The sequence below is a fragment of the Peromyscus eremicus genome, chromosome 10, assembly GCF_949786415.1.
Source record: "Peromyscus eremicus chromosome 10, PerEre_H2_v1, whole genome shotgun sequence".
In the NCBI taxonomy this organism is placed as follows: Eukaryota; Metazoa; Chordata; class Mammalia; order Rodentia; family Cricetidae; genus Peromyscus; species Peromyscus eremicus.
This window is the reverse complement of record NC_081426.1, coordinates 1,797,621-1,813,414: the sequence shown is the minus strand read 5'-3', so window position 1 is coordinate 1,813,414 and position 15,794 is coordinate 1,797,621. Positions and strand designations below refer to the sequence as shown.

Genomic DNA, 15,794 nt, shown 5'->3' with positions numbered 1-15,794 from the left:
TGAACTGAAGTTAAAGATGGTTGTGAGCTACCGTATTCATTTTGAGAATGTTACTGTGGTCCAACAAGCGTTAACCATTGAGCTGTCTCTCCAGCCACATCTTCGTCAATTTTACTCTTTAGTGTCTTAAAAGGTTTTCATGGTAGAAGTCTTTAACTTCCTTTGTTAGTTTATTTCAAGGGTTTTACAATTTGAAACAGGTTTCTCTGTGCAGCCCTGGCTGGTCTAGAACCTGAAACTCTCCCTATCTATAGACCAGATTGGCCTTGAGCTTAATTCAGTTCCTGCCTCTGCCTCCTGAGTTCTGGGATTAAATGCTCTCCACCTCTCCCCACTCCACTTTGTTGTTTGTTTATTTTTATTTCGAGGCAACTATGAAGAGGGTTTTGTCCCTGCTTTGTTCAGTGGTGTGCATTCCATTGTTGATATAAACAGATACTGGTGTCTTTTTTAATGTTAATCTTGAATCCTAACCATTTTGTAGAGAGCGTTTATCAGATTATGAGCCTTCTTGTGGAGTCTTTAGGGTTTCTGATGTATAGAATTGTAACATCTGAAAATAGGATTTTTTAAATTTCCTCCTTTCTTGCGGCTTGCAGCAATTTGCCAAAACTAGGATTTCATATATTGGCCGTCTGTGCTTTAGTTTTTATGAATTGTTTGTCCAACCTTTGCTCATTTTAAAGTTTCAATATTCTATTTATGATTTCATGTTCCTTGCATGCAGGCTGAAAATTCTTCTGTTACAATATTTGCTCCATTTTCTAGAGATTTTAATGCTAGATGATTATAGCATTTCAGTGGCCTGCTTAACATATCTATCACAAAGGAAAGCCTGTTTTTCTCTTTATTACTTGTCATTTCATTCTTACTTAATTTTGATTTATTTATAATTGTCTGGATTCTAGCAGAGTTATTTTTCCCATCATATTCTGATCCAGCTTCCTGGTGCCAGGCAACCATCCTAACTGAAGTGCTGGAAGATTTGAGTGGCCTTTGCTAGATTGCCAATGGTCCTTTAGGCAATCAAATCCAGACTGGAATGTTGGCGCCACCTAGTGTTGGTATTGGAAAACCAGTCCTATGATTAAATGTCGTTGGTCACACAAAATTTTAGTGAACTGTAATCTATTTCACACTTGCTAATGATTTTAAAAACGAGTTTATAAACAATTTTGAATTTTGACATTTTATACAGAATTAAATGTTTGAGTCATGCTGTTAGAAACATTTTGAAATGACCTTGAAGATTCCCCTAAAGTGTTTTCATTAAAGTAAAACATTTACTTAACTTTAAAATTTTAAGTCTAGAAATTAGAAATAAATATGTGTGTGTGTGTGTTTTCTCATCGAACAACATTTTCAGTTTCTCTGGATTTTAATATTCACTTATTGAAATTGCCATGTGAAGTTGTTAAGAGACTTTGAAAATGCTCTTTTTTCATTTTATTTTATTTTTTTATTAAGAAATTTTTATTATTAAGAAATTTTCTATTCATTTTGCATACCAACCACAGATCCCCCTCTCCTCCCTCTTCCTGTCCCCTACCCCCCCCAACCCTCCCCATTCCCACCTCCTCCAAGGCAAGATCTCCCATGGGGAGTTAGCAGAGCCTGGTACATTGAGTTGAGGCAGGTCCAACGCCCACCCACCCACCCCCAACCCCGCCACACACACACACACACACACACACACACACACACACACACACACACACCAGGGTGTCCCACCATAGGCATTGGGCTCCAAAAAGCTGGTTCATGCACCAGGGACGGATCCTGAACCCACTGCCTGGGGTTCCCCTAAACAGTTCAAACTAAACAACTGTCTTGCCTATGCAGAGGGCCTAGTCCAGTCCCATGGGGGCTCCTCATCTATTGGTCCACAGTTCATGGGTTTCCACTAGTTTGGCTGGCCATCTCTGTACGTTTTCCCATCATGATATCAATGTCCCTTGCTCATAGAATCCCTCCTGTCTCTTATCAGTTGGACTCCTGGAGCTCAGCCGTGGATCTCTGCATCTGCTTCCATCAGTTACTGGATGAAGGCTCTATCAGTTAGGATAATCACCCATCTGATTACCGGAGTAGGCCAGTTCAGGCACCCTCTTGACTATTGCCAGTAGTCTAAGGTGGGGTCATCCTTGTGGATTCCTGGGAACTTCCTTCCCTAGCACCCCGTTTCTCCCTATTCCTACATTGTCTTTATTTATCATAGTATCTCTTTCCTTGCTCTCCCACTCTGTCCCTGTTCCAGCTCGAACCTCCCATTCCCCTATGTTCTCATCCCCCATCCCTTGCCCTCCATTACTCCCCTTGCCCCCAGTTTGCTCATGTAGATCTCATTTATTTGTCCTTCGCTGGGGAATCCATGCATCCCTCCTAGGGTCCACCCTGCTAGCTAGCCTCCCTGGAGCTGTGGGTTGCAGTCTGGTTATCCTTTGCTTTACATCTAGTATCCACTTATGAGTGAGTACATAACCATGTTTGTCCTTCTGAGTCTGGGTTACCTCACTCAGGATGATCTTTTCTAGTTCCATCCATTTGCCTGAAAATTTCATGATATCATTGTTTTTAACATATGAGTAATACTTCATTGTGTAATTGTACCACATTTATTTTCCATATCACGAGTCTTTCTCCATTTCTGAAGTTGAGTTCAGCAGTGTTGAAGTGCTGACTTTTAGTCCATAGAGGGCATTAGGTTACAGGGTGTGGTAGGGTTTGTAATTAATGTCTCTCCATAATAAAACATCTAGTTTTTGTACCTTTGTGTTGCTCATAATTCTGAAATCAGTTTCAAGACTACTGTGTAACTGTCACTGTTTGATACTGGAAAAAGATTCTGCTTTTCCATAGTTAGTAGAAATAAGAATTACAGCCGGGCGGTGGTGGCGCACGCCTTTAATCCCATCACTCGGGAGGCAGAGCCAGGCGGATCTCTGTGAGTTCGAGGCCAGCCTGGGCTACCAAGTGAGTTCCAGGAAAGGCTCAAAGCTACACAGAGAAACCCTGTCTCAAAAAAAAAAAAAAAAAAAAAAAGAAAAGAAATAAGAATTACAGCTTCCCCAAACAGTATACAAGCAATGTCTTAATCGCATTTTCAAACAAATGGCTGTTTTTTTTTTCCCTTCTTATTTCCATTGTAAAGAAAACAAAACAAACAAGCCAGAGGTTTTGCTGGCTTCAAAAGTAGTAGAAGAATTGGGAAACTTGCCTTGAGAGAGCTGGATGAGGTGGAATGAGTAGACAGCAGTGTGGTCTTCCTGCCATCTGTTCTTTTGTTTCTTTTTTGAAACTTGCTATGGAGTGCTGGCTGGCCTGAGCTCAGAGAGAGCTATCTGCCTGTGCCACCCATGCTAGGCTGTCACATGTGCTCTGAGACAGTTTCCTTCTGCTTGAAATTCTTCCTAGTAGATACAGGTTTAAAAAAAAAAAAAAAAAAAAAAAAAAAGCTCACACATGCTACTTGGTTTTATTTTTTATGAACACTTTCAGATTTTTTATTAGGAACTTATTTAATAATATTTTTCTTAGTAAAGTGCGCATAGTAACAAACTTAGTGTTTTGACTGAGCTATGGGAAGAGAGACAGTATTTTAGAGCAAAGTGCTTTTCAGAAATGAGTTGGGGGATCTTTGTAGGTTTTTGCTTTTATTGTTTAGCATTACACATAAAAGCTTGATCTGTGTGTGACTCCTCCTTTGGTATTTTGTACTTTTAAGAGAAAACTAGAGTACTATTCCAAATCATCAAAGTATCATTTTGCAAGTTGGGTTGTGTGTCTATTATTTTGGAATTATACTTGAAAGAAATTCATATTAAAAAAAGGTTGATATTTAAATTCACCAAGATGAGGTTTGATATGAAAATATGACCCATAAATTACATATTCATAAATTTTGCTTTGTTGGCTTTTCGGATTAAAGTATTTTGCTTAGCTAACTTAAACAACTGCAGTTTTAAGACTGAGAGAGAAGTGGGTAAAAATGTCTTGATTCCTGTTAGCTAGCTAATTTTCTCTATACTTAGCAGGAATTGTAATAACTGAAATTAAAGAATTGTGTATCATTCTGCAAGATTGAATACTTACTGAACTTAAAAGCTTCCAGTTTGCTTTCTTAAATATAAGTTCACAGTTCTAAAAGTGCATTAATAATTCATTTTTTAAAAAATTTTTTGGCACGTGTAACCTCACCAGGGGCTCCAATTTAAAAAAAAAGGGGGGGGGGAGGAAGGTGCAGCCTGCTGGTCTAAACCAGGTGCTGGATGGGGAGCTTCTGCCTTAGTCTGCAGCCCCCCAGGGCCTGGGGCCCACCTCATCCCCAGCATTAATAATTCATATGAATGTATTATTGCATTCTTGGCACTTTAAACAAGTGAAGTACTACAAATGTGTGAATTCTATAAATGCCGACTCCTTTTACTTTAGGAACTATGTAACCCAAAGGTAGTGTGCAAATGCTTTACTCTAACTATTTCTTAGTCTTCTGGTGTTGGTTCTTGTTCTGTTGGAGCTCAAGTTAGAGCCCCAAATCATGAGCCTTCTAGGCATACGCTTACCAGTCAACTGCATTCCTTGTCCTTGTTTGTCAGCTTTGGTTTTGTTTTGTTTTCTGAGACAGAGTTTCTTTGTGTAGCCCTGGATGTCCTGGAACTCATTCTGTAGACCAGGCCTTGAACTCACAGAGATCCATCACCTCCTGGTAAGGTGAACTGTCTGTCAGTTTTAAAGAGCTCATTTAAAAATACCATTCTGGGAGTATTTTGTATTTGTTGAATAGTTTTGGATGCTAGACTTAAGTGAAGAGGCCACACATTTTCATCCTTGATGTGGTCTGATGACAGTGTTCCGAAATAATTGCATTATATAAAGGCTTAGCAAGTAATGTTAAATATTAGTTTTTGAACTGAAAATACTTAAAAAAAAATTCTTATAAAATCGCTTTCTTTTATTTGTAATTGAGCAAGAGAGACAGATAATGAAAAATTGGGGGTTGGTGATTTAGCTCAGTGGTAGAGCGCTTGGGCGCAAGGCCCTGGGTTCGGTCCTCAGCTCTTGGAAAAAAAAAAAATTGATTCATTGGCATTCTGACCACTGAAGGACTTTGCAGTCCACACACTCAGAGCAAGTTTCAGAAAAAATGCCCCATTTCAGTGTAGTAACAGTCCTGAGATACATGGACCTCTATGCATGGACTATATACATTATATTTTGGCATGCCATGTATTTAAAAATATTTTAGCTGGTTGAATTGCCACTCTGCATTTCCTTTTTTGCTTATGCAAATGTTAGTATCAGGTAAACCAGTTGTAGAACATTAGAAAGATATTCTTTACTGGAATGAGTGCAAGTTTAATAAACTTTGAAAAAATTAGAAATACTTCAACTATTCATTTTTATGCTTATTATTAAATCATGCCATTTTCATAGGTTAAATGATATAATTAGCACATGACTATTTCCCCCCAGCCAAGGATCTATTAATAGTGTCTGCAGTACTCAGTAGTGATTATTAAAAGATTGAATTGAAGCAGGTGATAATTCAGTATATCTGGAAGAATCTAGATTTCCAAAAACATAAAGAAAAAAAAGCTTAGATGGCTAAAATTGAAAATTTCTCCACTGAAGTTATTTATTTAATAAACAAATAACTAAATTGATTTTTTTTCTGATCATACCTTCCAGGATGAGTGCTTTATAAGCCTCAGTAAACCCAGAAGAAAGGTCAATTCCCAAACTTGAAATTGAAGTTATTAACTCACTTGGATCAGTCCATTTCTATCTTGTGGGTTAACTGTTGATTTTAGAGTTTCAAGTGAAACTTAAGGGGAAAAAAAAAAAAAAGAGGCAGCACAATTGAACTACCCTCAAAAAGAAAAGAGAAATGTGTGTGGGTGCAGACACAGTTCTGTGTCCGTCTCGGGTGTGTTTAGTGGTTGGCTCTGTTAGAAGAGTCTGTCCCCTTTCTCTTGGTAGCTGCCCCTTCCCCTGCAAAGGCAGCTCCATTTGGTATGAGCAGCAAGCAAATGGCTCGGACACTAAACAGATAGAAGGGAAGCATTAATGTCTGAGTATTAGTAGCCTAGTTACAGATTGTCCTGCGTCAGCCTGCTCCACACCCCGAAGACGTCAGGTGACTCCGGTCCTGCAGCAGCTGTGCAGCAGGGGAGACTGCAGACTTAGGTTGAGGAAACGGGGATTTCATGTCTCAGGGAGGATTCCGCAGTTCACAGCTTTTCTGTTGGTATGCATAATTTGTAATTGCTGCTGGAGGGCAGATCGTGACAAGAAATGGACGGTCAGAAGAAACACTGGAAGGACAAGGGTATATCTTTTAATTATTCATTCGTTTTTATGTAACCAGTAAGATTTCCGTGGGTAAGCTTTGCAGTTTAGATCATCGACTGAGGGCTGAAAGTGAAGGGCTGTGAGCATGTATGCCAAAGAGGAAACAGACAGCTGCCTGTTCTGTGTTTTCACAGTCGATCATGTACGGGAAAGATGTCAGTGTTCTGTTCAGTCCTGTTTGTCAGGTTCCTTCCTAACCTTGCATGTTGAAATTTGTGTGGGATTAACATCTCATTTGTTGGTCACTTTGGTGTGGAAGATGTATAACTATTTCTGTAGTCGGTGATGGCATTTCTGTGACGACTTTAAATAAATGCCAGTTGGTGTGCCTGAAATTTATCCGTAGGTTTGTAGATAGCAGAATTGCATTGCAAGAGGCTTTTTTTTTGAAAATCGAATATGAGCCTTTGAAGCTCTTACTTGAATGCTTTTAAATTTTTATGTATCTTGAAATTATTCAGATGTATACATAGTTTTAAATGCATATCTAAATTTAAAGTACTAACCTTTGTCTGTAATAACCAATCAGTGATCTTGATCCCCTCCTCCCCCTTGAAAGCTTAGATCCTTTTGAATCTTAGTGGATCACTGTGTAAGAATTTAAGCCTGCAAAGTAGTAAAATGTTGACTATTGAATATTTTAACAGCATTTTATTATGTAGCTTGTCAACTGCTGTTTAATGAGAGAGAAAGAGAGGGCTGTGTGTCTGAACACTTAGAATAAGTTGTCCTAAAAATTATTAGAACTGTTTTTAATAGGCTAAAAATAAACATTTTACTCAAAGAAGGTTTTTTGTTCTGTTTTCCTGGCTACTTTCACATTTTATAATTCTTTTAAAATGTTATTTCCTTCTAGAACAAAGTTATTAAGATAGGGATATGTTAAAAGCATTTCTACAGCTGAGTAACTACAATGCCCTGCTTAAAACAAAACAAAACAAAACAAAACAAAAAAACCAAAAACCAAAAACTGCTCAGTAAAAAAAAGTGGGGGAAAGGTGAATTTAACATTGAATTTACATGAGACTCTGTTAAGGGTCTTTTATTCAACATAAAGAGGAGGAAAATAGCTGTGAACATTTCACATATGAGCTTAATAAAAAGGATTTTTCCTTATCTTAGAAATGAAAAGTGAACCAATACACTAGTTTTTTGACAAGTTAAAATGATACCAATGATACTATAATAGATACTGAAAAGTCACAGTAGGGCCAATTTTGCAACTTCCTCTGTATGAATGGTTTAAATTGTAGATTGCTTAATAAAATGTTAAGCTTTTACTTAAGGTTAAGGTAATGTAAAGATATATAGACAAGAAACTATGATGCAGTAGAATCCATCTTTTATTGGAGATTTGTTTAATTATTTAAAGGCCCTTAAACATAAACACAGATTCACTCTTGTTTGAGTACCTCTACAGAGGCTTGTCTTATTTATATGTAAACCTGGTGGCCTGGCACTTTTTAGTGCCTTTTGTTTTTAGTGCTTGTTTGAGTCAGTCGGACCAACTTAACTATGTCTTTTTTTTTTCCTTATTCAGGGGTTGTTAATTAATATTTTAGTGTTTTCTCTATTAGCTGCTAATGTTACAGATCATAGAGTAAAATTTAAATTGGAAATCACTGAGATGTGAGAGATAAATGAGTTTTTTCTCACAATCGAGGAACCTAGAAGCAAGAATCTAGCTGAGGAGTCTAGGTAAACTTAAAATATATATACTTACATCTGCTCCCCATTTCTGTACTCTTGTACCCCCAGATTTCCCAAATCTGACAGAATTAACACATGCTCTGATTTAAGGGTGACTTTTGTTTGGTTGGTTGGTTTTTTGTTTTTAGGTTTTTTTTTTGTGAAGTTTTAAATGTGTTTGCTATTTGGGTGATTTTGTTTTTTCTTATTAGATATTTAATCTTTTAGGCTAAGACCAGCATTATAATTGGAAACCTGAGGGTTCTTTTTCAGATACCGCCACTGAATTATAACTGGGTCCTTGACAACACAACAGGAAAGAATTTTAGGACCAGACAGTAGGAAGAAGAATTGGTGCATTATTAAAAGAAATTCTAATACAAGCACAAAGGTTAAGACGTGCCCCAGAAGAAAATACATTACCATGAGCACAGTGTGGGCTTCTCAAAGAATTGGAATTAGCAGTAGGCATTATGCGTTTTGGTGGCACTCAAGGTACATCTCAAAGGATTGCTAAGAAATGAGATGATAGAGTATATCTGATGGTTCCTTGGATAGGGTCAAAGTCTGATAAGATAAGTAAAATCAGGAGCCACTAGGGTTGACACAAGGGAATTAGGACTTTTCTGCCTCCCTCCTACCCCCATTTTCTTTTGTTAAGTGCGGCTTCTGATGAGATTCCTAGAAAACTGCAAATGTTAATTATATTGGAATTCTTGATTCTTAGTTGGTAAAAGACTTCATCAGGGTGAGGGGCTCCTTTCCCTTCCCATCCTCATAATTTTTCCTGACTTCCTAACCACACCTGCTTCATAATCACTAAAAAGATATAATCAAGACAGTGACTAGGATTTTCTGGATAGAGTAAACTGTATAGGACAATAGCTGAAAGATAGATTGGGATCAAAGATGACGGAAAGTTAGAAGATCTAGATCAGATTTCCTCAGACTTCTGTCTGGTTCATAAAAAAGATAGCTGTGATTCTAACTGATCAAAGCAAGTCCTACAGGGTCTGGCAATCTGGTATCATTCATTTTATAATTGGACAGATTTAAAAAAACATCAATCTAGGCTTTCAAGCCTCAGTTTTAGTATATTTTGATTTTGGCAGGTAAGAAACTTCTTCTAAGATTTAAGTTTGTTCTTTTGTATGATTTTAGGGGTCCAGTTTTGAAGTTCTTTGGTTTTTATGACAAGATGCCCTAGAAGACACTTGATTTGTAAGAAAATAAAGAACTTTCTGGTGTTTTAAAGTAGGGAGTAATAAATGACAGCAAGTTCATAAGGTTGGTTTGTGGTGTTGTGTAAGTTGGAGAAGAACTTAAAGGCCTGTGTTTGGGATGACTGTGGCTATGCCCAGATAAAAGACCATCTTGAACCTCATCAGAAATAGGAATGAAAAACAAGTAACAGATTTGTGGAAACTTGGTGACATTTATAATAGATTCCAGGACTACATGAAGTTGCAATCAGAATGAAACTGTTGTGTTTAGCAGATACAAGGTTTTTTTTTTTTTTTTTTTTTTTTTTAAAAAAAAACAAAACAAAATACCAAATTGAGTTCCAGACACTTTGAATTTGAAGTGATGGAAATGCCAAGAAATGATAAAGAATGAGAAACAAATGTAGAGTGAAGAAAAGTATCTTTTTGAAAAACTGAAGATAGGGAAGGAAAACTAATAGCACCTACATTATGGAGCACCTGGAAAAGTTGACTCTCACAGCAGTAGAAGGAGCAGGATAGTGTAGTTGGAAGTTTTCCTGCATGACTCCAATAAACACATAGAGGCTTATATTAATTATGAACTATATGGCCGTTAGCTCAGACTTATTACTGACTAGCTCTTACATTTAAATTAACCCATACTTTTTATTTATGTTTAGCCATGTGGCTTGGTACCTTTTCTCAGTTCTGCCTTGTCATTTGCTTCCTCTGTGGCTGGCGACTCCCGACTCCCCCTTCCTCTTCCCAGAATTCTCCTCTCTGCTTGTGCTGCCTATATTTCCTGCCTGGGTACTGGCCAGTCAGGTTTTTTTTTTTAATTAACCAATCAGAGCAACACATTCACAGCATACAGAACGACAAATTGTTGTTTCACCAACACAGAGGACTAGAGATTTCAAGGAGGACTGGCTGTAGAGAAGCTGTTTACTCCTATGCTTTTTCTTCCAGTTTTTATTTTGACCATGTAGTATTTAAGGCCTATTTTTCCCAGATAGATATGATTTCAGCCTTCTTTAAACTCATTTTTTGATTGGCAGTTTGTGTCTTCTATTACCATTATGAATGGGCTCTTCTTCTGTAAATTCCTTGAAAGCAAAAAACCAGTGATTTCTTCACTGGTCCTCATTGACACTCAGCAACTTTTCTATAAAATGACAGAGCTTTAACAGTTTACTCCTGGCCTTGAGAAAATACTAATTGTTTTTTTGGATTGGGGATTTAGGATTCCCCTTTTCCCTTTTCTTAAAGGAGTGATGGAACAACTAATAAATTAAGAATTTTAGGGGACCAGAGAGATGGTTCAGCAGTTATGAGAAATGGCTTCTCTTCTAGAGGACCAGCACCCACATGGCAGCTCACAACCATCTGTAACTCCAGTTCCAGGGGATCTGATGTCCTCTTCTGCCCTCCATGGGTGACAGGGACACACATGTTGCACAGACATAAATGTAGGCAAAATACTCATACATGCAAAAGTAAATACTTTTCAAAGAGAATTTTTTATATTATACCTGCAGAGAAGTCTTTTTTGTTGTTGTTTTTGCTTTTTGTTTTTCCAGACAAGGTTTCTCTGTGTAACAGCTCTGTGTAACACTAGAACTCTCTTCGTAGACCAGGCTGGCCTCAAACTCACAGAGGCCTGCCTCTGCCTTTCCCTAAGTGCTGCGATTAAAGTCGTGGGCCACCACCCACAAGGAGTCTTGTCATTTACATTTATTCTAACCATTTAGTTCTATAGATAGGAAAACCAGAGATACTGAATTATTTGCATAGGACCATAAAGCTGTATCCTGAGGCCTTTATTTTGTAGTTTGTATGTGAACAGCCAAAGAGTGATGGGAAAAAAGCTAATGACCATGTGTTGATATTTTACCCATGCATAGTCTCATTGTGGCAGCTTTTTGTATGTGGTATACCATTTACCATTTATTTTTACGTGATTACTCTTCAGTAAAAGAGCAGTAGTCTGTTACACCAACTGTGGAAAAAGGTAGGTGTGGTTAATAGGATAATATTCTTAAAAAGATTAAGTCTACTGAGACCTCTACTGGGCCTGGGATATAATTTCTAAGGACTGGTTTACATACTTGAATGTAGGAAGAACACTTTAAGTAGTGAATACAAATTCTCTCGTTTTGTTGTTGTTGTTGTTTGGTTTTTTTTTAAACTTGGTCTCATCTGTTGCTAAGATTTGGGCTTAAGGGTGTTGAATTTTATTTAGCCAGTGTTGTTTGAGAGCTATTTTCTGAGACCAAACTACCCTTCTCCTCTTTATCATAGCCAAGGTGACTTATACTACTGGGTAAATGCATGTATGTATGGACATATATTTCATTAATCTATTTAATGATTTTCACATTTACTTCTTATGTATGTGTGAGGTGTTGGCTTTTCTCAATATATCACCATCATCTTATTTATTTTGTATAAATACAAACCAACTCAAAGATGAAAAGCCATGAAGTGTTAACAGTCACCTTGCATGTCGGTAGGTGAGAGTTGAACATTGAAATGGATTTGGGGATGTCTCCTTTCAGACTACAGACTTGCAAAATTGTGATTTTCTTCAAGAATGTGAGCAATCAAAGCTATTGCGTGTACTCTTTCCATGTATGCAGTCTTTTATAACTAAAAATTACCAAGTTTTGGGCAAGTAAAGAGAGTTAGGTGGGAGTAGGTGTGATATTACATATTAAAGAGAATATAGTTTTAACTTAAAATGGTATTAAATCTGTGGATTTTCATATGAATGGGAAATTATACCATGGTTTAGAAAAACTAGAAATGTGAAGTTAGGGGTATTTTCTGCTTTGTTTCTGTATTGATCCCCGCCCCCCCATTTAAAATATTACTTATTTGTGTGTATAAGTGTGTAGACGCCTCATGCACCAAAGTGTGGGAGATGAGAGGAGAATTTCCCTTGAGTTCTCTCCCATGGTGGGTCTTGGGCATCAGACTGAGTCTGAGTCTGGCTTGGCTTTGTGGCAGGTGCCTTTATCCCCTTGGTCATCTTGCCAGTCCTTTTTGAATTGGAAGCTGTATGAAGTAAAACAATAAATCAGTGGTTTTAATTACTAGTGAGTTGAGTGTAGTGATGATTTTTTTAAAGGCATTTTTAGAAATAGGGCTTTAAAATAGAAACCTGGCTTGAGGCTAACTTTAGTGTGAACTTGATCTAAGGCAAATGGAATAGGATGACTTGTGCATGTACAGCAGTTGGTCTGGCACTATTTTTAGTGATAGCAGGTGACAGTCTGTGATTACCAAATGTATGCAGCTCTTCTTTCTTTGCATCGAGCCATCGAAAGAAAAACTTGAGTTCCTTAGCATTTAAATTTTAGTTAAAGTGCACTATACAAAATAATCAAAAGTTTTCTAGTTTTTCAGAAAATTTTGAAAACAAAAATAAGACTGCAGGGAATAAGTCCTTTTTTTTTCTAAATTATAGGTATTTATTTAAATTGATTGGCATATATGTTTTCCACAGTTGTGAGGGGGAAATTGCTGTTCAGTTCATCTTGGATCTTTAAAAAGGGTGTTCCATGAATATTTTATGTAAGAGTTAAAAGGTTCTTTATAAAAATAAGTCCTTTATCTGATACTTTTTAAAAATAAAATTTATGCATATGAATGTCTTGCCTAATGTATGTCTGGTACACATGTACTTGGTGCCATAGAGCTTCCCTCCTTCCTATACTTGTATGCATGTGTAGGAGTGTGTGTGTGTGTGTGTGTGTGTGTGTGTGTGTGTGTGTGTGTGTGTTCCTGGTTCTATAAGAAACTAGGCTGAGTAAGCCATGAGGAGCAAGCCAGTAAGCAGCACTCCTCCGTGGCCTCTGCATCGACTCCTGCTTCCAGATTCCTGCCCTCTTTGAGTTCCTCTCCTTCCTCCCCAATTTGCTTTTGGTCATGGTGTTTCACCATAGCAATAGAAACCCTAACTAGGACAGTATCCCATATCTTTTTAATTTCACGTAGATATTCTCCTTGACCTTTGTGATTCATTTCATATGCAATGATTCTTTGTCTATATCCTGCCCATTCATCAAGCGTGCAGATGTGCAACATTTTTTTTTTTTTGGCCAAACTTAGTTTTATCTTATCTAAAAAATCTTGTATAAAACAAGTATCTGTTCAAATATAGGTTACTTTTCAAGGACATGCAGAAAATGCGAAAATAATTAAATTTAGTAGAAAGGAAATGTGAAAACTGCCTGGCAGTGACAGTAACATGATGTGAATCACACTGTGCAACATTTTAAGGAACTTGAATATGCTGACCTTTCAATTTGTACCGTGCACAGAGTACTCTGTCTCGTTATATCTATGACCTGCCACTTCTGAAGTGTGAAAAAACTTAGAATGTTTTTGTTTTTTCTCATTTTTTTGTTTTTTCTCATTATTACATTATGTAATTTATAATTGCTTGAAAAGTAATAGGATTATATGCACTTAATGATTCCATAAAGTTTATGCTTGGTATATAATATGTTTCTAGGAAGGTTCAATTTTAAACCATTTAAGCTTTCTTCTACCCACAGAAACCTAGATCTTAAAAGAAGAGGGAGTGTTTTAAAGTTGCATAGGCACAGCCTAGTGCTGATAGAAGTTCGTTGATTAGGCCACTAATGGGAACTTGAGTGTAGGACTGATGCATGACTTTGTGCTAGATATGAGTCATGTTAGCTCCTGAAGGGAAAAGAAATGCTAGAGGCTGGAGTCTCATCTAAAGTATACAGTTGCAAACCTAGTACTTGGAGGTGGGTCTCTGAAGTCCTGGCCTTGGCCTTTTCTTTCTGCTACATTCATAATATACAAAACAGATTAATTATAACCTTACCTAATCATTAAAACTCTTTGAATATTCTCTGCTGTTACAAACACTCTCTCTCTCTCTCTCTCTCTCTCTCTCTCTCTCTGCAAGTCTAGTAGTAATAGTCATTGGATGCTCTTAATAATGAAGCATAGTGAGTACACCTGCATTTACTCATCTGCGTTTGGCCATCTTCCCATTAATGATACTAGAGATTAATAAACAAATGCTTTTGAGTGCTTTGAGAACCAGACATTTTTATAAAAGCATTTTTATATGAGTATAAAATGATTTGATATTAAATGAAAGAAAAAAATCTGATCTATTCTCAGTTGGCATTATCTTAAAATATTATTGTGTGTATTTGGGCATGTGTGTGTGGAGGTCAGAGGTCAACTTGGAAGTGTGCTCTTCACTTTTACTTGGGTTCTGAGGAATTATCAGTAAGCACCTTACCCATTGAGACATCTAAATTTTGTTTTCGTTTGCTTGTTTGTTTTTTTGAGACCACGTTTCTTTGTATAACAGTTCTGGCTGCCTTGTAGACCAGGCTGGCCTCAAACTCACTGAAATCCGCCTGCCTTTGCCTCCCAAGTGCTGGGATTAAAGGCGTGCACCACCACTGCCTGGCGGGACATCTAAGTTTGAAAATCTTTTTTTTTTTCTGTGTGGTTTACAGTGTGGCATTGTAGTTCAGGTTAATTAACTTAATCATAATGACGAAAATTTCTTTTTCTCTTTATGTCTTTACTACTTAAATATGTGGATAATAAAGGTGGTGATTTTGTGGCAATATTAATATCAACACAACAAGTATCAATCCTGAGTTTACTAGTTTATTATGCTTAGTTCTGTATAAAGTGTTTTATATTAATCATCTTATTGATGGAAAATCTTGATTCATTTTCCTCATGTAATGAATCACATCTCAGTGAGACCATTCCTATTTTTATACACAGTTTAATGGTGAAGCTCTAAGCGTAGAGGGGTTTAGTGACTTGCCTGGGGTTACATCGCTAGCAATTTAGCACTGCTGATGGAGTCTAGGTCACCCAGCCCTAGAGCCTCGAGTCTGGTCTTACATAAGACACTGTTATAGGACACAGGGGCGCCTCACAGGAATTGCTCTGCCATTGCTGTCAGTGTCATGTCACTACCTTCCTTGTGCTCCCATGAGGGGACGATGACATTATTAGAGCTTTTGGAAGATGTTAGGTCCTGCACCTTTAAGTTTCCTGGCTTCTTAATGACAGCTGGATCCCTCATTTCAGAGTGTTTTTGAATTTCTTTCAGCTTCTTTGTCCCATTCTTGAGTTCTCTTACAGTGTAATGTTTACTTTAAAACTTGGTTGAGTTGTCTCCATAAGTCACGTAGCCCTAGGAAAGATAATTTAGCAATTGAAAAGAGCCTTAAAAGTATATTTCTCATTTTCAGGCTTCCTATTCATTTCACTAGGTTGTCTTTCTGTTTTTGAGTTATGATCATGTTATATATACCTGGCTGGCCTGGCACTTCTGTTTTTAGTCTGGTTAACAGACTAAAAACAAACTTACAACCACCATGCCTCTGCCTTCCAGGTGCTAGAATGACACCATCGTGCCTTAGGCTAGATTGAATTTCAGTGTTTGCTCAATGTCAGAAAATTATTGACATTGCTGTGATCTCTTTATTGAGTGATATTATTCATGGTGTCATTTTGACTGCACAGGTTGGA

General features: G+C 37.3%; 1 protein-coding gene across 3 annotated transcripts in view; it reads left to right on the top strand.

The window, feature by feature from the left end:
- The window catches only part of Rtn4 (reticulon 4), a 60,609-nt gene that overhangs the window by 27,665 nt on the left and 17,150 nt on the right, over positions 1–15,794 (top strand). The window contains exon 1 of one of the 3 annotated variants that reach the window (XM_059275187.1): positions 6,069–6,328. The exons of the other annotated variants lie outside the window; for them this stretch is intronic. Coding sequence (XP_059131170.1) covers positions 6,295–6,328 — 34 coding nt within the window. The 5' untranslated portion in view covers positions 6,069–6,294. Of the gene's footprint in view, positions 1–6,068; positions 6,329–15,794 lie in introns of those variants that run through there. 3 annotated transcript variants of the gene reach the window in all.